The 25,626-nt window shown below is 47.2% G+C and overlaps 1 protein-coding gene across 1 annotated transcript in view; it reads right to left on the bottom strand.

Annotated features, from left to right (window-relative positions):
- The window catches only part of LOC128689512 (uncharacterized), a 316,845-nt gene that overhangs the window by 98,331 nt on the left and 192,888 nt on the right, over positions 1-25,626 (bottom strand). Inside the window, exon 13 of the mRNA XM_070086503.1 lies at positions 12,987-13,084. Coding sequence (XP_069942604.1) covers positions 12,987-13,084 — 98 coding nt within the window. The remainder of the gene's footprint in view (positions 1-12,986; positions 13,085-25,626) is intronic.

Here is a 25,626-nt window from a genome sequence, read left to right as displayed (position 1 = left end):
CAGTCAGTAGGTTCACCTCCCTTGCTCTGAGTAGGTTCTCACACTCGCTCTGAGTAGGCTCTCAGTACTCGCTCTGAGTAGGGTCCCACTCAGAGCAGTAGGTTTCCATACTCTCAGAGTATGTTCACAGCTCTCTGAGTAGATTCATACACTCTTCTGTGCAGATTCAGGCACTCGGCCTTTAAAATTCCTCACTCTAGAAGATTACTTAGTCCCAGACAACGTGTACTTTTATGTATAACACTACAAGAGAGAGAGAAAACTTTGTATCATATACTAAGTTTTATATGGATTCTTTTATAATAAAGATCACATTTTATTTAGTCGGATCAGTCTCCTAATGATAATCCCCGTATTAAAATGACATGTGTCTAAGGACAACTAGACGAGAGCTGGATTCGACATCTTGTTACGGAAAGGGGCCAAAACAGGCCCATGGACATGGCCCCAGGTGTAACAAATGGGGGCCTGTCTGGGAGACCTTTTGATCCAGGGTGTTGGAGACAATGTCCACTTCGACCAACTATGTCTACAGTCGAACACCCGGAGTAATTTACTTTCTCTTGTGGAGCAAAAACATGTCAGGACCTTCGGAGGCACAAGTATACTTTCCTGCTGAAGTTCTTAGGCATCAGATAGGGGAGCTAGGTCCCAACTTAATGTTCGACGTTATAGAGAAATCTCTAAAGCTGTAAGTTGGTAACTTGAGTGTTAATATTGACTCCCAGCAATGATGGCTACTGATGTTTGGCTTTCACATACCTCTCACCAAGAAGACAAGCAACTACAGGGTATATGGAACTGTCGAGTATGTCTCTACCTTCTCTTCCCCACTGCTATTGGTATTGGCGACACAAATACTGGGCCGAGTGAAAGGATCGATTTTGACAGGTTTTTGGTGGGTGCCTCACTATGAGTTAGGAGCTATGACGATTTGTTTATCTCCTTCTCGGGTGTCGGAGTTGCCAAGAGCATCCAGACGACGTGAGCTAACATGGTTGGTGCTGCTGTTTGCGCCTCTAGTATGACCAAGAATTTCAGTCATTTTCGGTGAGCTACTGCTGTCCTGGGATGAAGTATATCGTCGTAGTTGGTATATTGAAAGGATACAAGTGATAACATTTAGGAACAGAACCTACTCTCTGGTTCCTTCATGTCTGCTGCAGGTTAATGTGGACTTCATTAATCTGTTCTGTTCATTAATCTGTTGGCATTGTTGTTTCAGCTACTGCTCTAGCTGATACTGCTAGTGCCTCTGTGTGTGATTTTTGTATAAAGAAATTTTTGTAGTGCTATTGGTCTTATTGTGTCGAAGACTAAGATGAGAAACAAGACTTGTATTTATTCAAGATTTCATGGAAACAGTGTGGTGTGAGATTATCACCACTGGCCCTACGTGATGAGTAATGCTCGGAGGTGAGGCGTTAGTCAATGCCGACGCTACAGTCGCCGGTGACATGCTACAGTCACGGGTGACACACTACAGTCACGGATCACGCTACAACCTTGGGTGACTCTACACTCACGGATGAGATGTTAGTCACTGTCGACGCCTTCAGTCACAGGTGACGCGAGAATTCTTCAAAGAATGCCTACAGGAGTAATAAGAGTGATCAAATTACTGTCACTTGAGACATAACAGTGCTCTTGACAGGATATTTACGATGGGAAAGTCACGGTCTGAGTCTGACTTACCAAAGGTACTCATGGCAAGAGACATATGATTTCTCGTATTATTTTGCTCATGTGTGAGCCAGCGATTGTCTTCCTATCTCAGTTACGGTCGGAGTTGTTGCTCCAGCAACTTGCGATGTGGCACAGGTGTGAGGAGACGTAGAGAAACTAGCATACTCTCCTGACACACTAACCTCTATATCACGAGTTAGTCCCTGAGCAGGAGTTCGCATATACTTCTGACATACTAACCTCTGTTTAATAAGTTAGTCCCTGAGCAGGAGACCACTTCTGCCATACTAGCCTCTATTTAATAAGCTAGTCCCTGAGCAGGAGACCACTTCTGACATACTAACCTCTGTTTAATAAGTTAGTCCCTGAGCAGGAGACCACTTCTGACATACTAGCCTCTATTTAATAAGCTAGTCTCTGAGCAGGAGTCCGTATTTCCGCCAGACTGGTAAACTGGTGTGCCTCTCTAAGCAGAACCTGGTTGATTGTTCTCTCAAGTATGATAATGGACAATGGTGGAATTGACGCCAAAGATGCATCCTCTATGAAGCTGAGGATGACAAATGTTGGTATAACCCACGCAAGTCGGTTGTGGAAACACTGACTTGTTGATTCAAGAGGAAAGTGAATAGGCTTTGAAGAAAGCGGTTGCTACTGTTGGACCTGTTTCTGTTGCCATTGATGCTTCACATAGTTCATTCCAGTTTTAGTCATGATGCTTATGATGAACCAGAATGTAACTCAGAGCAGCTGGACCATGGTGTCCTGGCTGTGGGTTATGGCACTACCGAGGACGGCACGGATTACTGGCTGAGTCAGTCAGCTGCCCACAGTTGGTTCCACCTTCAGGGCCACAGGTATCAAGCAGCCAGACCCGAGTGCACAGCAGATGTGTGTCTGCAGAGTGTGGCACAAGATTTTGTTCTTCATGAATTTGAGCACCGACATTGGCAGGAACTTGTGGAAGCCGACTTCCTTCAGGTACTCAAAGTTGGACTTCTCTCCAGAGTGCTGCTTGACACGTCCTTTAAGTCACTTGATTACTGTACAAGCAAGCTGAGTGGAAATAATCTGGTCGATTCCTCATGTTGTCTCGCCTCTCGTCTTCCTGGAACTTTCTTGACCTGTTCGTAGAGCTGGCAGAGGTCGGAGAGGACAGTGTTCAGTTAGAATTTCCAGTCATTGCTTAGAGATTTCTTCCACCTGGTACATGGTCGGGTCCTGGTGTTACAAGTGCACCTCATTCGTAGTATTGTTGTGTGGTCTGCCAGTAAACATTCTCGCTTGATTCTGGTGTGCTCCTGGTCTTTCCCCAGGCTCCACGGTGGTCTAATAGGGCCTCCACACATAATATAACTTTTGGTCCCTACAGTCCCCTAATTTGTGACTGATGTAGCAGCTCCTGATAACATGCCTGTACTGTTTCAGATTTTTTAGTTTCTCTTCTAAGCTCTGTATCTTCATCCTTTTTCATGAGTTCTGCAACCCAATCTTCCCACCCAGGCTCATCCACTAGTCCCCTGGTTCTCTGTCCTGCGTTTTGGTAACCCTTTTCATCTTTTTTTTTTTGGTCACCACAGAAAGAGAATTATATGTGGTTTTGTGTGTGTGTGTGTGTGTGTGTGTGTGTGTGTGTGTGTGTGTGTGTGTGTGTGTGTGTGTGTGTGTGTGTGTGTGTGTGTGTGTGTGTGTGTGTGTGTACTCACCTAGATGTACTCACCTAGCTGTTGTTGCAGGTGTCGAGTCACAGCTCCTGACCCTGCCTCTTCACTGGCCACTACTAGGTTACTCACTTCCTGACAACTCTGTGACTGAAGAAATACTTCCTAACATCCCTGTGAATCATCTGAGTCTTCAACTCCCATCTGTGACCGTTTGTTGCTCTGTCCATTTCTGGAACATCCTGTCTCTGTCCACCTTGTCGATTCCTCTCAGTATTTTATATGTTGTTATCACATCCTGCCTATTTCTCCTGTCCTCTACTGTCATCAGGTCAATTTCCATTAACCTCTTTTCGTAGAACATACCCCTCAGCTCCGAGACTTGTCTTGTTGTAAACTTTTGCACTTTGTCTAGTTTCCTTACGTGCTTGGTTAGGTGTGGATTCCAAACTGGTGATGCATTCTCCAATATGTGCCTATCGTACACAGAGTACAGGGTCCTGTGTGTGTGTCTTTACTCACCTAGTTGTACACACCTAGTTGTGGTTGCAGGTTTCGAGACTCAGCTCCTGGCCCCGCCAGGAGCTGAGGTGTGTGTGTGTATGTATGTTTGGAGTTGTTTGTTGAGAGGGAGAAAGGGAGGGATATAGATAGGGGAAAGGGCATTCAGTAGCAGAAGGGGGGAGAGACTGGGGAAAGGATAGGGGAGTAAAGGGAGAGAGGGAGAAAGCTAGAGAAGGAAAGGCAAAAGGGGGGAAAGAGAAAGAGGGGGAGTAGAGAAGAGGAGGAAGAGGAGGGAGAGGAGTGCATGAGTGTCAGAAAGTGTGAGAGTGAGTGTGGGTGTGTGTTTGGTGTGGGTATGTTTGGGAATGGCTGGGTATAGGTATGCATGTGTTTGAGTGAGGGTGTTGGTGTGTTTTCAGGAGTGGGGTGTGGATGTGTGCTTGGGTGTCGGTTTGTGCTTGGGTGTGGTTGAGTGTTTGGGTGTGGTTGCATTTGTGTGTGTGTGTGTGTGTATACTCACCTAGTTGTACTTACCTAGTTGTGATTGAGGGAGTCGATTCACAGCTCCTGGCCCCGCCTCTTCACCTGGCCGCTACCCGATCACTCTTCCCGCCCCTTGAACTATGTATGGATGCTGCTTCCACTACATCACTACCCAGGCTGTTCCACTTCCTGACAACTATTTGACTGAAGAAATATTTCCTAACATCCCTGTGGCTCATATGAGTCTTCAGCTACCAATTGTGACCTCTCGTTGCTGTGTCCCATCTCTGGAACATCCTGTCTCTGTCCACCTTGTCTATACCTCTCAGTATTTTATATGTCGTTTTCATATCCCTCATAACTCTCCTGTCTTCCAGTGTCGTCAGGTAGATTTCCCTTAACCTCTCCTCTTAGGACATACCCCTTATCTCCGGGACTAGCCTTGTTGCCAACTTTTTCACTTTCTCTAGTTTTCTTACATACTTGCCTAGATGAGGGGTTTCAAACTGGCGACGCATATTCCAATATAGTCCTAACGTACACAGTGTACAGGGTCCTGAATGACTCCTTATTTAGATGTCGGAATGCTATTCTTAGGTTTGCCAGGCACCCGTATGCTGCAGCAGTTATTTAGTTGATGTGCGCCTCAGGAGATGTTCCCGGTGTTATACTCACACCAAGATCCTCTTCCTTGAATGAGGGTTGTAGTCTCTGGCCCCCTAGACTTTACTCAATCTTCATGACTTTGCACTTGGTGGGGCTGAACTCCAGGAGCCAGTTTCTGGACAAGGCCTGCAGTCTGTCCAGATCCCTCTATAGTTCTGCCTGGTCTTCGTCTCGTCTCCAAACAGGGACACTTCGGAGTCTGTTCCTTCCGCCATGTCGTTCACAAATACCAGAAACAGCACCAGTCCTTGGACTGATCCCTTTGGCACCCCGCTCGTTACCGGCGCCCACTCTGACACCTCTCCACGTACCGTGACTCACTGTTGTCTTCCTGACAGGTATTCCCTGATCCACTGTAGTGCCTTCCCTGTTATCCCTGCTTGGCCCTCCAGTTTCTACACTAATCTCTTGTGTGGAACTGAGTCAAACGCGTTCTAACAGATCAAGAAAATGCAATCTACTCACCCCTCTCTCTCTTGTCTTATTGCCGTCACCCTGTCATAGAAATCCAGTAGGTTTGTGACAAAGGATTTCCCGTCCCTGAAATCGTGCCGGCTGTCGATGATTAGGTCATTCTTTTCTAGGTGCTCCACTACTCTTCTCCTGATAATTTTCTATATGACCTTGCATACTATACAAGTCAGTGACAATGGGCTGTAGTTCAATGTTTCCTGTCTGTCTTCTTATTTAATATTTGGGAATATATTTGCTGTCTTCCATACTTCCGGTAGTCGTCCTGTTTCGATACACGTGTTGAAGACAGTTGTCAGTGGTACACAAAGCGCCTCTGCTCCCTCTCTCAGGACCCATGGAGAGATGTTGTCCAGCCCTATCGCCTTTGAGGTATCTAGCTAGCTTAACAGCAGCTCATCACATACTTTGCAGTCTTTTTTTGTTACCTCCCGTCCTTCCTCCCTCAGCCTGATTACCTGGTCCTTGACTGTTGTCTTCCTCCTGATGTGGCTGTACAACAATTTTGGTTAAGATTTGGCATTCGCTGCTATGTCATTCTCATATTGTCTTTGTGTGTGTGTCTGTGTGAGCGTGTGTGTGTGTGTGTGTGTGTGTGTGTGTGTGTGTGTGTGTGTGTGTGTGTGTGTGTGTGTGTGTGTGTGTGTGTGTGTGTGTGTGTGGATGTGTTTGTGTGTGTGTGTGTGCATGTGTGTGTGTGTGTGTGTGTGTGCGTGCGTGCGTGTGTGTGAGTGTGTGTGTGTGTGTGTGTGTGTGTGTGTGTGTGTGTGTGTGTGTGTGTGCATGTGTGTGTGTGTGTGTGTGTGTGCGTGCGTGTGTGTGAGTGAGTGTGTGTGTGTGTGTGTGTGTGTGTGTATGTGTGTGTGTGTGTGTGTGTGTGTGTGTGTGTGTGTGTATGTGTGTGTGTGTGTGTGTGCATGTGTGTATGTGTGTGTGTGTGTGAGTGTGTGTGCGTGTGTGTGTGTGTGTGTGCGTGTGTGTGCGTGTGTGTGAGTGTGTGTGTGTGTGTGTGTGTGTGTGTGTGTGTGTGTGTGTGTGTGTGTGTATGTGTGTGTGTGTGTGTGTGCGTGCGTGTGTGTGAGTGTGTGTGTGTGTGTGTGTGTGTGTGTGTGTGTGTGTGTGTGTGTGTGTGTGTGTGTGTGTGTGTGTGTGTGTGTGTGTGTGGATACCCACCTAGTTGTGCTCACGTAGTTGAGGTTGCAGGGGTCGAGTCCTAGCTCCTGGCCCCGACTCTTCACTGGTCGTGTGTGTGTGTGTGTGTGTGTGTGGGTGTGTGTGTGTGTGTATGTGTGTGTGTGTGTGTGTGTGTGTGTGTGTGTGTGTGTGTGTGTGTGTGTGTGTGTGTGTGTGTGTGTGTGTGTGTGTGTGTGTGTGTGTGCGGGTGTGTGTGTGTATGTGTACTCACCTAGTTATACTCGCCTAGTTGAGGCTGCAAGGGGTGAATCCTAGCTCCTGGCACCGCCTCTTCACTGGTCGTGTGTGTGTATGTGTGTGTGTGTGTGTACTCACCTATTTGTACTCACCTATTTGTGGTTGCAGGGGTCGAGTCACAGCTCCTGGCCCCGCCTCTTCGCTGATTGCTACTAGGTCCTCTCTCTCCCTGCCCCATGAGCTCTATCATACCTCGCCTTAAAACTATGTATGGTTCCCGCCTCCACTACGTCACTTTCTAGGCTATTCCACGGCCTGACTACTCTATGACTGAAGAAATATTTCCTAACATCCCTTTGATTCATCTGAGTCTTCAACTTCCAATTGTGACCTCTTGTGTCTGTGTCCCTTCTCTGGAACATCCCGTCTTTGTCCACCTTGTCTATTCCGCGCAGTATTTTATATATCGTTATCATGTCTCCCCTGACCCTCCTGTCCTCCAGTGTCGTCAGGCCGATTTCCCTCAACCTTTCTTCGTAGGACAAGCCTCGTAGCTCTGGGACTAGTCTTGTTGCAAACCTTTGCACTTTCTCTAATTTCTTGACGTGCTTGACTAGGTGTGGGTTCCAAACTGGTGCTGCATACTCCAGTATGGGCCTGACGTAAATGGTATACAGAGTCTTAAACGAATCCTTACTGAGGTATCGGAACGCTATCCGTAGGTTTGCCAGGCGCCCGTATGCTGCAGCAGTTATCTGATTGATGTGCGCCTCAGGAGATATGCTCGGTGTTATACTCACCCCCAGATCTTTTTCCTTGAGTGAGGTTTGCAGTCTTTGGCCATCTAAACTGTATTGTGTCTGCGGTCTTCATTGCCCTTCCCCAATCTTCATGACTTTGCATTTGACAGGGTTAAATTCAAGGAGCCAGTTGCTGGACTAGGCTTGTAGCCTGTCCAGGTCTCTTTGTAGTCCTGCCTGATCCTCATCCGATTTGATTCTTCTCATTAACTTCGCATCATCTGCAAACAAGGACACTTCTGAGTCTATCCCTTCCATTATGTCGTTCACATATACCAAGAACAGCACAGGTCCTAGGACTGAACCCTGTGGAACCCCACTTGTCACAGGCGCCCACTCTGACACCTCGTCGCGTACCATGACTCGTTGTTGCCTCCCTGTCAGGTATTCTCTGATCCATTTCAGTGCCTTTCCTGTTATGTGTGCCTAATCCTCTAGCTTTTGCAGTAACCTCTTGTGAGGAACGGTGTCGAAGGCCTTCTTGCAGTCCAAAAATATGCAGTCGATCCACCCCTCTCTCTCTTGTCTTACTTCTGTCACCTTGTCATAGAACTCTAGTAGGTTTGTGACACAGGATTTTCCTTCCCTGAAACCGTGCTGGTTGTCAATTATACACTTGTTTCTTTCCAGGTGCTCCACCACTCTCCTCCTGATGATCTTCTCCATGACCTTGCATACTATACACGTTAGTGATACAGGTTTGTAGTTTAGTGCCTCATGTCTGTCTCCCTTTTTAAAAATTGGGACTACATTTGCCATTTTCCATACCTCAAGGAGTTGCCCAGTTTCAAATGATGTGTTGAAGATCTTTGTTAATGGCTCACACAATATCTCTGCTCCCTCTTTAAGGACCCATGGAGAGATGTTGTCTGGTCCCACCGCCTTTGAGGTGTCAAGTTCGCATAGCAGCTTCTTCACCTCCTCCTTGGTTATATGTACCTCATCCAGCACTTGCTGGTGTGCCCCCCTGTTCTGATTTCCTTGAGTCCTACTGGTTTCCACTGTAAATACCTCTTTAAATCTTGCGTTGAGCTCCTGACATACCTCTCGGTCGTTTCTTGTGAATTCCCACTCACCCTTCCTAAGTCTGATTACCTGGTCCTTGACTGTTGTTATCCTCCTGATGTGGCTGTACAACAGCTTCGGGTCAGTCTTTACTTTTGATGCTATGTTATTTTCGTGTTCTCTCTGAGCCTCCCTTCTTATCTGTGCATATTCGTTTCTGGCTCTTCGGCTAATCTCTTTATTTTCTTGAGTTCTCTGTCTTTTGTACCTTTTCCATTCTCTAGTACACCTAGTTTTTGCCTCCCTACACCTTTGGGTGAACCTAGACTCGTTCTGTTCTTCCCATTATTTCTGTTTCCCTTTGGAACAAACCTCTCCTCTGCCTCCTTGCATTTTGTTGCCACATAGTCCATCATTTCTTGTGCTGGTTTTCCTGTCAGTTCCCTCTCCCACTGAATGTCTTGAAGGAAGTTCCTCATGCTTGAGCAGTTCCCCCTTTTGTAGTTTGGTTTTTCCCAGCCTATTCCTGCTATTCTCCACTTGGAGCTCAACTATGTAGTCGAAGCACAGAACCACATGATCACCAGCTCCCAGGGGCCTTTCATACATGATACCCTCGATGTCCGAACTACTCAAGGTGAATACAAGGTCCAGTCTTGCTGGTTCATCCTCTCCTCTCTCTCTGGTAGTGTCTCTAACATGTTGATGCATGAGGTTTTCCAGTACCACATCCATCATCTTGGCTCTCCATGTTTCGGGACCCCCATGTCACTCTCCTTGTGATTGAAATCACCCTTAACTAGTAACTTTGCTCCCCCATGTGTGCTCTCCTGGCCACCTCGGCTAGTGTGTCGATCATTGCTCTGTTGCTCTCATCATATTCTTCTCTTGGCCTCCTGCAGTTCTGTGGTGGGTTGTACATTACTGCAATTATCACCTTATGTCCCTCAGACTGGATTGTTCCTACTAAGTAGTCCCTTTTGCCCGTGCCATCCATTCCTTCCATTTTCTCAAAACCCCACTGGTTTTTAATAAGCAGTGCAACTCCTCCTCCCCCTCTCCTCCCTCTGTCTTTCCTGAGGATTTGATATCCGGATGGAAAGATTGAATCTGTTATTATTCTGGTGAGTTTTGTTTCTGTGAGTGCTATTATGTCTGGGGATGTCTCCTTGATTCTTTCATGCCACTCCTCATACTTGTTTGTTATTCCATCTGCATTTGTATACCACACCTTCAACTTCTTTTCTAAGACTGTGGTCTGGGAGGTGTATTGGGGTTGGGGAAGTGGGAGACCTGGTAAGGAACTATGGGTTGTTGCTGTGGGGGTGGAGTTTGTAATGTAGTGGGTGGGGGCATTGGATGTGGCATGGGTGTTTTGATTTAGAGTGTTTGGTTGCACTGGGGTTGACCTGATTGGGAGGCTTCTATAGGAAGTTGTGAGGGAGGCTGTATTTGATCTTCTTCCTGTGTCTGGGATCTCCTGTCTGTCTTCTCCATCCGCTCTCTTTCGTCCTTTCGCCTTTGTACCATCTCTCTCAGTTTCTGCCTTTCTTCTTGTGTTCTGTTGCGGTCGAGATACACCTTCCTGTATGCCGGCATGCCCCTTAATCGTGCTTTCTCCTGCAGGATCCTGTTCCGAGTCACTTCTGCCTTGAAGGTCACTTTCACTGGCCGGGTTCTTTTTTTTACAAACCCCCCTATTCTCCGAAATTTTTCCAGCTGGGTCATATCGTCTTCTCCTATTGCTTTCATGATGCTTTCAATTGCTTTTTTTCCCCTTGTTTTCTTGCTTCATATGTTTCCCCTTCAACTTCCTAGAGCCCATACACAAAGACTGACCTCACCCTTTCATTCTCCCACTGCATATCCCTGTGTATCCCCTCATTTAATTTGGTTTCCTCCACTGCAGCTTTCCTTTCTTCAGTTTCACTAGCTAATGTACTTGGGCTCAGTGGCCTGTCATTTTCCCTTCTCGGCTTTCCTTGGGCTCTGTTGTTGCCTGTTAGGGCCTCCACATAAAGCTTAGCTCTTTCATTTGCTACAGTCTCCTCTGATAGACCTTCTCCATGCAGTTGTGCTCCTTCTTTCCCTACTGTCCCCTTATTTGTGGCTGAGGTAGCAGTCTATGTTGTCAATCCCAAAATGTTCTTTAGTTCTTTAGGCTGTTTCAGATTTTTCAGTTCCTCTTCTAAACTCTGTATCCTAGCCTCTGCTGCTTTGACATGCACCTCCAACTTCCTGCTTTCCATATCTATCCTCTCTTCCATTCTCATGCTAAGTTCTTCTAGTTTCTTTTCCCATTCATGATACCTTTTTATGAGCTCTGCTGCCCAATCTTCCTTTGCAGCTTCCTCCTCCTGTCCCTTGGTTTTTCTTGTTGCTCTCTGGCAACCCATTTTTGTTTTATCCTGATTGCCTCAGAGTGGGAAACCTATGTAGTTCTGTATGTTAGGTTAGTAGTGTGTATGTCAGAGTGTGGGGGGGGAGGTAGTGGAGGAACTGTGGCTATGTGGGAGAGGAGTGGGGAGGGGTGGGGAGGGGGAGGGTGAACGAGTGTGTGTGTGTGTGTGTGTGTGTGTGTGTGTGTGTGTGTGTGTGTGTGTAATTTTGTGTGAAATTATGTGTGGGTTTATTATGTAATGTAGAGTCACAGTGGTCCTTGGCTGCCCACAACTTCTTGTGACCTGACCCCCAACCTCGTGGGACTTACCTGCACGTACTTACAGTGTGTGTGTGTGTGTGTGTGTGTGTGTGTGTGTGTGTGTGTGTGTGTGTGTGTGTGTGTGTGTGTGTGTGTGTGTGTGAATGTGTGTGTGTGTATGTGTGTGTATGTGTGTGTGTATGTGTGTTTGTGTGTGTGTTTGTGTGTGTGTGTGTGTGTGTGTGTGTGTGTGTGTGTGTGTGTGTGTGTGTGTGTATATGTGTGTGTGTATATATGTGTGTGGGTATGTGCGTGTGTGTGTGTGTGTGTGTGTGTGTGTGTGTGTGTGTGTGTGTGTGTGTGTGTGTGTGTGTGTGTGTGTGTGTGTGTGTGTGTGTGTGTGTGTGTGTGTATTCGCCTAGTTAGTTACCCTTGTCCTAGTACAGGTGTGTGTGTGTGTATATGTGTGTATGAGGGGGAGATACTTTGTGTGAGACAGAGTGTGTGTATGTCAGTGGGTGGGTTAGAGTGTGTGTATGTCAGTGGGTGGGTTAGAGTTTGTGAATGGCAGCGGGAGGGTTTGAGTGTGTGTTTGGCAATGGGTGGGTTAGCGTCTCTGTATGGCAGTGGGTGGGTTATAATGTATGGCAATGGGTGGGTTAGCGTGTGTGTATGGCAGTGGGTGGGTTAGCGTGTGTGTATGGCAGTGGGTGGGTTATAATGTATGGCAATGGGTGGGTTAGCGTGTGTGTATGGCAGTGGGTGGGTTAGAGTGTAGGTGTGAATGACCAGAGTTTAAAAGGGTGGCAGCAAGGGTTCATGTGCATGTTTGTGTGCTCACAATGATATGTTCTCACATACTTTTGTGCACGTGTAGTGTTAGTTAGGCCTAGTAGAATGTACACCAGACTTAAATTTTTGCATCCTGTTTACTAGAAAGATCTTTTTAGTGACACTAGTCTTATAGACACACCTTCTTGCCCGCCCTGACTTCTGGGTTTAAGTACCAAATAACGTGTGTGTGCGTGCGTGTGTGTGTGTGTGTGTGTGTGTGTGTGTGTGTGTGTGTGTGTACTCACCTAATTCACCTAATTGTGGTTGTAGGGGTCGAGACTCAGCTCCTGGCCCCGCCTCTTCACTAAACGCTACTGGGTCCTCACTATCCCTGCACCATGAGCTTCATGATACCTCGTCTTAAAACAAGAACCACATGATGCCTTAACACACATGACCTCCCAATCCTACACACAGCACAGAGCTATCATGTGGTTCTCGCTCACAATGGCAGGCCAGTACAACATGGGTTCGAATCCTTGGCTAGCGCATTGTTGTTATTGATGAGTACAACTCATTCGTGGTTACAATAATATATATATATATATATATATATATATATATATATATATATATATATATATATATATATATATATATATATACATATCGCGCAAATTTACACGAGCACGAAATCGGAGTACAATCATTGGTATGCTCTGGTAATGACAAGTGGGAAACCATAAATGGGTATACATAAATAAATACCTAACGAAAAGATGGGTAACAACGAAAAAACCACAAATAGTAACACATTGTCGGTTATGATATATGTTACCAGGTTTGGATAACCACTAATGAATGACCACACTGGGAATGACTCAAACATTACCACTCATTGCAGTGACCTGAGAAAACATGTACCTGATAAGTGAGGAAGTAGAAGTCACCAGTGATGACTTCCCAGGAAACTCTCAGTCCTCGGACACAGCTGCTGATAGACACTTGTGGCATCGTGGGAGCTGTGCAAGGAAATAGGTAATGTGAAACATTGTACTTAGGAAGAACTGGTAACATAACTATAATAGAAATAGACGTTGAGTGAGCAGCAGCACCATACACTCATCATGAGAATAATACCAGTACAACACCAGCACCATACACTCATCATGAGAATAATACCAGTACAACACCAGCACCATACACTCATCATGAGAATAATACCAGTACAACACCAGCACCATACACTCATCATGAGAATAATACCAGTACAACACCAGCACCATACACTCATCATGAGAATAATACCAGTACAACACCAGCACCATACACTCATCATGAGAATAATACCAGTACAACACCAGCACCATACACTCATCATGAGAATAATACCAGTACAACACCAGCACCATACACTCATCATGAGAATAATACCAGTACAACACCAGCACCATACACTCATCATGAGAATAATACCAGTACAACACCAGCACCATACACTCATCATGAGAATAATACCAGTATAACACCAGCACCATACACTCATCATGAGAATAATACCAGTACAACACCAGCACCACACACTCATCATGAGAATAATACCAGTACAACACCAGCACCATACACTCATCATGAGAATAATACCAGTACAACACCAGCACCACACACTCACCATGAGAACAACACCAGTACAACACCAGCACCACACACTGACTATGTGAATAACACCAGTACAACACCAGCACAACACACTCATTATGAGAATAACACCAGTACAACACCAGCATCACACACTCACTATGAGAACAACACCAGCACAATAGCAGTACCACACACTCACCATCAGAATAACACCAGTACAACACCAGCACCACACACTCACCATGAGAACAACACTAGTACAACACCAGCACCACACACTCACCATGAGAACAACACCAGCACCACACACTCACCATGAGAACAATACCAGTACAACACCAGCACCAAACACTCACCATGAGAACAACACCAGTACAACACAAGCACCACACACTCACCATGAGAACAACACCAGTACAACACCAGCACCACACACTCACCATGAGAACAACACCAGTACAACACAAGCACCACACACTCACCATGAGAACAACACCAGCACCACACACTCACCATGAGAACAATACCATTACAACACCAGCACCACACACTCACCATGAGAACAACACCAGTACAACACCAGCACCACACACTCACCATGAGAACAACACCAGTACAACACAAGCACAACACACTAACCATGAGAACAACACCAGTACAACACCAGCACCACACACTCACCATGAGAACAACACCAGTACAACACCAGCACCACACACTCACCATGAGAACAACACCAGTACAACACAAGCACAACACACTAACCATGAGAACAACACCAGTACAACACAAGCACCACACACTAACCATGAGAATAACACCAGCACCACACACTCACTACAAGTACAATACCAGCACCACACACTCACTACAAGTACAACACCAGCACCACACACTCACTACAAGTACAACACCAGCACAACACACTCACTACAAGTACAACACCAGCAACACACACTCACTACAAGTACAACACCAGCACAACACACTCACTATAAGTACAACACCAGCAATACACACACTCACTACAAGTACAACACCAGCACCACACACTCACTACAAGTACAACACCAGCACAACACACTCACTATAAGTACAACACCAGCACAACACACTCACTACAAGTACAACACCAGCACAACACACTCACTACAAGTACAACACCAGCACCACACACTCACTACAAGTACAACACCAGCACAACACACTCACTATAAGTACAACACCAGCAATACACACACTCACTACAAGTACAACACCAGCACAACACACTCACTACAAGTACAACACCAGCACAACACACTCACTATAAGTACAACACCAGCACCACACACTCACTACAAGTACAACACCAGCACAACACACTCACTATAAGTACAACACCAGCACAACACACTCACTACAAGTACAACACCAGCACAACACACTCACTACAAGTACAACACCAGCACAACACACTCACTATAAGTACAACACCAGCACCACACACTCACTACAAGTACAACACCAGCACAACACACTCACTACAAGTACAACACCAGCACAACACACTCACTATAAGTACAACACCAGCACAACACACTCACTATAAGTACAACACCAGCACAGCACACTCACTACAAGTACAACACCAGCACAACACACTCACTAAACAGGTAACATGGTAACTGGCAACATAACTATGACAGAAATAGACGTTGAGTGATCAGGAGCACCACACACTCATCATGAGAATAATACCAGTACAACACCGGCACCACACACTCATCATGAGAACAACACCAGTACAACACCAGCACCACACACTCACCATGAGAACAACACCAGCACAATAGCAGCACCACACACTCACCATGAGAATAACACCAGTACGACACCAGCACCACACACTTACCATGAGAACAACACCAGCATCACACACTCACCATAAGAATAACACCAGTACAACACCAGCACCACACACTTACCATGAGAACAACACCAGCACCACACACTCACCATCAGAATAACACCAGTACAACACCAGCACCACACACTCACCATCAGTATAAAACACCAGTACAACACCAGCACCACACACTTACCAAGAGAACAACACCAGCACCACACACTCACCATCAGAATAACACCAGTACGACACCAGCACCACACACTCACCATCAGAATAACACCAGTACGACACCAGCACCACACACTCACCATCAGAATAACACCAGTACAACACCAGCACCACACACTTACAAAGAGAACAACACCAGCACCACACACTCACCATCAGAATAACACCAGTACAACACCAGCACCACACACTCACCATCAGAATAACACCAGTACAACACAAGCATCACACACTCACCATGAGAACAACACCAGCACCACACACTCACCATGAGAACAACACCAGTACAACACCAGCACCACGCACTCACCACGAGAACAACACCAGCACAACACACTCACCACCAGAAAAACACCAGTACAACACCAGCACCACACACTCACCATGAGAACAACACCAGTACAACACCATCACCACACACTTACCATGAGAACAACACCAGTACAACACCAGCACCACGCACTCACCACGAGAACAACACCAGCACCACACACTCACCATGAGAATAACACCAGTACAACACCAGCACCACACATTCACCATGAGAACAACACCAGTACAACACCAGCACCACACACTCACCACGAGAACAACACCAGCACCACACACTCACCATGAGAATAACACCAGCACCACACACTCACCATGAGAACAACACCAGCAACACACACTCAACATGAGAACAACACCAGTACAACACCAGCACCACGCACTCACCACGAGAACAACACCAGTACAACACAAGCACCACACACTCACCACGAGAACAACACCAGTACAACACAAGCACCACACACTCACCACGAGAACAACACCAGTACAACACAAGCACCACACACTCACCACGAGAACAACACCAGTACAACACAAGCACCACACACTCACCACGAGAACAACACCAGTACAACACAAGCACCACACACTCACCACGAGAACAACACCAGTACAACACAAGCACCACACACTCACCACGAGAACAACACCAGTACAACACAAGCACCACACACTCACCACGAGAACAACACCAGTACAACACAAGCACCACACACTCACCACGAGAACAACACCAGCACCACTCACTCACCATGAGAATAACACCAGTACAACAACAGCACCACACATTCACCATGAGAACAACACCAGTACAACACCAGCACCACACACTCACCACGACAACAACACCAGCACCAAACACTCACCATGAGAATAACACCAGTACAACACCAGCACCACACATTCACCATGAGAACAACACCAGTACAACACCAGCACCACACACTCACCACGACAACAACACCAGCACCAAACACTCACCATGAGAGTAACACCAGTACAACACCAGCACCACACACTTACCATGAGAACATCACCAGCACCACACACTTACCATGAGAACATCACCAGCACCACACACTTACCATGAGAACAACACCAGCACCAAACACTCACCATGAGAATAACACCAGTACAACACCAGCACCACACATTCACCATGAGAACAACACCAGTACAACACCAGCACCACACGCTTACCATGAGAACATCACCAGCACCACACACTCGCCATGAGAACAACACCAGTACAACACCAGCACCACACACTTACCATGAGAACATCACCAGCACCACACACTTACCATGAGAACAACACCAGCACCATACACTTACCATGAGAACAACACCAGTACAACACCAGCACCACACACTTACCATGAGAACAACACCAGCACCATACACTCACAATGAGAACAACACCAGTACAACACCAGCACCACACACTTACCACGAGAACAACACCAGCACCACACACTCACCATGAGAATAACACCAGTACAACACCAGCGCCACACATTGACCATGAGAACGACACCAGTACAACACCAGCACCACACACTTACCATGAGAACAACACAAGCACCACACACGCCATGAGAACAACACCAGTACAACACGAGCACCACACACTTACCACGAGAAAAACACCAGCACCACACACTCAATATGAGAACAACACCAGTACAACACCAGCACCAATCACTCATCACAAGTACAACACCAGCCCCACACACTCACCATGAGAACAACACCAGCAACACACACTCACCATGAGAACAACACCAGTACAACACCAGCACCACACACTCACCACAGGTACAACACCAGCACCCCACACTTACCATGAGAACAACACTGGCACCACACACTCACCATGAGAATAACACCAGTACAGCACCAGCACCACACACTCACCATGATAATAACACCAGTACAACACCAGCACCACACACTCACCATGATAATAACACCAGTAAAGCACCAGCACCACACACTCACCATGAGAATAACACCAGTACAGCACCAGCACCACACACTCACCATGAAATAACACCAGTACAGCACCAGCACCACACACTCACCATGAGAAAAACACCAGTACAACACAAGCCCAACACACTCACCATAAAAATAACACCAGTTCTAGACCAGCATCACACACTCACCATGAGAATAACACCAGTACAACACCAGCCCAACACACTCACCATGAGAATAACACCAGTACAACACCAGCACCAAACACTCACCATAGGAACAACACCAGCACCACACACTCACCATGAGAATAACACCAGTACAACACCAGCACCAAACACTCACCATGAGAACAACACCAGTACAACACCATCACCACACACTCACCATGAGAACAACACCAGTACAACACCAGCAGCACGCACTCACCACGAGAACAACACCAGCACCACACACTCACCATGAGAATAACACCAGTACAACACCAGCACCACACACTCACCATAAGAACAACACCAGTACAACACCAGCACCACACATTCACCATGAGAACAACACCAGTACAACACCAGCACCACACACTCACCACGAGAACAACACCAGCACCACACACTCACCATAAGAATAACACCAGCACCACACACTCACCATGAGAACAACACCAGCAACACACACTCACCACGAGAACAACACCAGCACCACACACTTACCATAAGAATAACACCAGCACCACACACTCACCATGAGAACAACACCAGCACCACACACTCACCATGAGAACAACACCAGCACCACACACTCACCATGAGAACAACACCAGTACAACACCAGCACCACACATTCACCATGAGAACAACACCAGTACAACACCAGCACCACACACTCACCACGAGAACAACACCAGCACCACACACTCACCATTAGAAGAACACCAGCACCACACACTCACCATGAGAACAACACCAGTACAACACAAGCACCACACACTCACCACGAGAACAACACCAGCACCACACACTCACCATGAGAATAACACCAGCACCCCACACTCACCAGGAGAACAACACCCGCAACACACACTCACCACGAGAACAACACCAGCACCTCTCACTCACCATGAGAATAACACCAGTACAACACCAGCACCAAACACTCACCATGGGAACAACACCAGCACCACACACTCACCATGAGAACAACACCAGCACCACTCACTCACCATGAGAATAACACCAGTACAACACCAGCACCACACATTCACCATGAGAACAACACCAGTACAACACCAGCACCACACACTCACCACGACAACAACACCAGCACCAAACACTCACCATGAGAATAACACCAGTACAACACCAGCACCACACATTCACCATGAGAACAACACCAGTACAACACCAGCACCACACACTTAACATGAGAACATCACCAGCACCACACACTCGCCATGAGAACAACACCAGTACAACACCAGCACCACACACTCACCACGAGAACAACACCAGCACCACACACTCACCATGAGAACAACACCAGTACAACACCAGCACCACACACTCACCACGAGAACAACACCAGCACCACACACTCACCATGAGAATAACACCAGTACAACACCAGCGCCATACATTGACCATGAGAACAACACCAGTACAACACCAGCACCACACACTCACCATGAGAACAACACCAGTACAACACCAGCACCACACACTCACCATGAGAACAACACCAGTACAACACCAGCACCAATCACTCATCACAAGTACAACACCAGCCCCACACACTTACCATGAGAACAACACCAGCAACACACACTCACCATGAGAACAACACCAGTACAACACCAGCACAACACACTCACCACAGGTACAACACCAGCACCCCACACTTACCATGAGAACAACACCGGCACCACACACTCACCATGAGAATAACACCAGTACAGCACCAGCACCACACACTCACCATGATAATAACACCAGTAAAGCACCAGCACCACACACTCACCATGAGAATAACACCAGTACAGCACCAGCACCGCACACTCACCATGAAATAACACCAGTACAGCACCAGCACCACACACTCACCATGAGAAAAACACCAGTACAACACAAGCCCAACACACTCACCATAAGAATAACACCAGTACTAGACCAGCATCACACACTCACCATGAGAATAACACCAGTACAACACCAGCCCAACACACTCACCATGAGAATAACACCAGTACAACACCAGCACCAAACACTCACCATAGGAACAACACCAGCACCACACACTCACCATGAGAACAACAAAAGCACCACACACTCACCATGAGAATAACACCAGTACAACACCAGCACCACACACTCACCATGAGAACAACACCAGTACAACACCATCACCACACACTCACCATGAGAACAACACCAGTACAACACCAGCAGCACGCACTCACCACGAGAACAACACCAGCACCACACACTCACCATGAGAATAACACCAGTACAACACCAGCACCACACACTCACCATGAGAACAACACCAGTACAACACCAGCACCACACATTCACCATGAGAACACACCATGAGAACAACACCAGCAACACACACTCACCATGAGAACAACACCAGTACAACACAAGCACCACACACTCACCACGAGAACAACACCAGCACCACACACTCACCACGAGAACAACACCAGCACCACACACTCACCATGAGAACAACACCAGCAACACACACTCACCACGAGAACAACACCAGCACCTCTCACTCACCATGAGAATAACACCAGTACAACACCAGCACCAACACTCACCATGGGAACAACACCAGCACCACACACTCACCATGAGATTAACACCAGCACCACTCACTCACCATGAGAATAACACCAGTACAACACCAGCACCACACATTCACCATGAGAACAACACCAGTACAACACCAGCACCACACACTCACCACGACAACAACACCAGCACCAAACACTCACCATGAGAATAACACCAGTACAACACCAACACCACACATTCACTATGAGAACAACACCAGTACAACACCAGCACCACACACTTACCATGAGAACATCACCAGCACCACACACTCGCCATGAGAACAACACCAGTACAACACCAGCACCACATACTTACCACGAGAACAACACCAGCACCACACACTCACCATGAGAACAACACCAGTACAACACCAGCACCACACACTCACCACGAGAACAACACCAGCACCACACAATCACCATGAGAATAACACCAGTACAAAACCAGTGCCATACATTGACCATGAGAACAACACCAGTACAACACCAGCACCAGACACTTACCATGAGAACAACACCAGCACCACACACCCGCCATGAGAACAACACCAGTACAACACGAGCACCACACACTTACCACGAGAAAAAAACCAGCACCACACACTCACCATGAGAACAACACCAGTACAACACCAGCACCACACACTTACCATGAGAACAACACCAGCACCACACACCCGCCATGAGAACAACACCAGTACAACACAAGCACCACACACTTACCACGAGAAAAACACCAGCACCACACACTCACCATGAGAACAACACCAGTACAACACAAGCACCAAACACTCATCACAAGTACAACACCAGCCCCACACACTCACCATGAGAACAACACCAGCAAAACACACTCACCATGAGAACAACACCAGTACAACACCAGCACCACACTCACCACAGGTACAACACCAGCACCCCACACTTACCATGAGAACAACACCGGCACCACACACTCACAATGAGAATAACACCAGTACAGCACCAGCACCACACACTCACCATGAAATAACACCAGTACAGCACCAGCACCACACACTCACCATGAGAAAAACACCAGTACAACACAAGCCCAACACACTCACCATAAGAATAACACCAGTACTAGACCAGCATCACACACTCACCATGAGAATAACACAAGTACAGCACCAGCACCACACACTCACCATGATAATAACACCAGTACAGCACCAGCACCACACACTCACCATGAGAATAACACCAGTACACCACCAGCACCACACACTCACCATGATAATAACACCAGTAAAGCACCAGCACCACACACTCACCATGAGAATAACACCAGTACAGCACCAGCACCACACACTCACCATGAAATAACACCAGTACAGCACCAGCACCACACACTCACCATGAGAAAAACACCAGTACAACACAAGCCCAACACACTCACCATGAGAATAACACCAGTACAAGACCAGCATCACACACTCACCATGAGAGTAACACCAGTACAACACCAGCTCAACACACTCACCATGAGAATAACACCAGTACAACACCAGCACCAAACACTCACCATGGGAACAACACCAGCACCACACACTCACCATGAGAACAACACCAGCACCACACACTCACCATGAGAATAACATCAGTACAACACCAGCACCACACACTCACCATGAGAACAACACCAGTACAACACCATCACCACACACTCACCATGAGAACAACACCAGTACAACACCAGCACCACGCACTCACCACGAGAACAACACCAGCACCACACACTCACCATGAGAATAACACCAGCACCACACACTCACCATGAGAATAACACCAGTACAACACCAGCACCACACATTCACCATGAGAACAACACCAGTACAACACCAGCACCACACACTCACCACGAGAACAACACCAGCACCACACACTCACCATGAGAATAACACCAACACCACACACTCACCATGGGAACAACACCAGTACAACACAAGCACCACACACTCACCACGAAAACAACACCAGCACCACTCACTCACCATGAGAATAACACCAGTACAAAACCAGCACCAAACACTCACCATTGGAACAACACCAGCACCACACACTCACCATGAGAACAACACCAGCACCACACACTCACCATGAGAATAACACCAGTACAACACCGGCACCACACACTCACTATGAGTACAACACCAGCCCCACACACTCACTATGAGTACAACACCAGCACCACACACTCACTTTGAGTACAACACCAGCACCACACACTCACTATGAGTACAACACCAGCACCACACACTCACTATGAGTACAACACCAGCACCACACACTCACTATGAGTACAACACCAGCACCACACACTCACTATGAGTACAACACCAGCACCACACACTCACTATGAGTACAACACCAGCAACACACACTCACTATGAGTACAACACCAGCACCACACACTCACTATGAGTACAACACCAGCAACACACACTCACTATGAGTACAACACCAGCACCACACCCACACTGCATGAACTCACTATGAGTACAACACCAGCAACACACACTCACTATGAGTACAACACCAGCACCACACCCACACTGCATGAACAACTGTCCCACTTCTTAGTAAACACCAACACGACGCAGTCACCACACGTACAACACCAGCTCTACTCAGTCACCACACGTACAACACAAGCTCTACACAGTTACCACAAGTACAACACCAGCTCTACACAGTCACCACACGTACAACACCAGCTCTACACAGTTACCACAAGTACAACACCAGCTCTACACAGTCACCACACGTACAACACCAGCTCTACACAGTCACCACACATACAGTACCAGCTCTACACAGTCACCACACGTACAAGACCAGCTCTACACAGTCACCACACGTACAACACCAGCTCTACACAGTCACCACACGTACAACACCAGCTCTACACAGTCACCACACATACAGTACCAGCTCTACACAGTCACCACACGTACAATACCAGCTCTACACAGTCACCACACGTACAATACCAGCTCTACACAGTCACCACACGTACAACACCAGCTCTACACAGTCACCACACGTACAATACCAGCTCTACACAGTCACCACTCGTACAATACCAGCTCTACACAGTCACCACACGTACAACACCCGCTCTACACAGTCACCACACGTACAATACCAGCTCTACACAGTCACCACACGTACAAAACCAGCTCTACACAGTCACCACACGTACAATACCAGCTCTACACAGTCACCACTCGTACAATACCAGCTCTACACAGTCTCCACACGTACAACACCAGCTCTACACAGTCACTACACGTACAACACCAGCTCTACACAGTCACCACACGTACAATACCAGCTCTACACAGTCACCACTCGTACAATACCAGCTCTACACAGTCTCCACACGTACAACACCAGCTCTACACAGTCACCTCACCTACAACACCAGCTCTGCACAGTCACCACACGTACAATACCAGCTCTATACAGTCACCACACGTACAGCACCAGCTCTACACAGTCACCACACGCACAATACCAGCTCTACACAGTCACCACACGTACAACTCCAGCTCTACAGAGTCACCACACGTACAACACCAGATCTACACAGTCACGACACGTACAACACCAGCTCTACACAGTCACCACACGTACAACTCCAGCTCTACAGAGTCACCACACGTACAACACCAGCTCTACACAGTCACCACACGTACAACTCCAGCTCTACAGAGTCACCACACGTACAACACCAGATCTACACAGTCACCACACGTACAACACCAGCTCTACACAGTCACCACACGTACAACTCCAGCTCTAGCGAGTCCCCACACGTACAACACCAGCTCTACACAGTCACCACACGTACAATACTAGCTCAACACAGTCACCAAGAGTACATCACCAGCTCTACAGAGTCACAAAACGTACATCACCAGCTCTTCACAGTCATCACGATTACAACACCAGCTCTACACAGTTACTACACGTACAACACCAGCTGTACACAGTCACCACACGAACAACACCAGCTCTACACAGTCACCACACGTACAACACCAGCTCTACACAGTCACCACACGTACATCACCAGCTCTACACAGTCACCACACGAACAACACCAGCTCTACACATTCACCACACGAACATCACCAGCTCTACACAGTCACCACACGTACAACACCAGCTCTACACAGTCACCACACGTACATCACAAGCTCTACACAGTCACCACACGAACATCACCAGCTCTACACAGTCACCACACGTACAACACCAGCTCTACACAGTCACCACACGTACATCACCAGCTCTACACACTCGCCACTAGAAAGAAAATTACTTCACACACTCATTACTCATTAACAAGAAAAATTAAGATTCACGTGATAAACCTCAAGCATGGTAACAATAACGTAGGAAACTACAATGGGAAATTTTCTGACTCATAGCTTAAAAAAATGGTAAGTGTACTGAACGTCGTTGTGCAAGAAAGTCTGCTGCAACTAACCCATCTCTTTGGGAAGGACCTACTTCCACTGGGGAATCCCGCCTACCAGTGACTATGCCCTTGTCTACTGCACGTCCTTATCCACTGACGCCTATATAAACGCCGGTCTTGTTGCCTTTGCTCCAGATTCTCCTCC

The sequence above is a fragment of the Cherax quadricarinatus genome, chromosome 18, assembly GCF_038502225.1.
Source record: "Cherax quadricarinatus isolate ZL_2023a chromosome 18, ASM3850222v1, whole genome shotgun sequence".
Classification (NCBI taxonomy): Eukaryota; Metazoa; Arthropoda; class Malacostraca; order Decapoda; family Parastacidae; genus Cherax; species Cherax quadricarinatus.
This window is presented reverse-complemented; position numbering and strand designations above follow the sequence as displayed.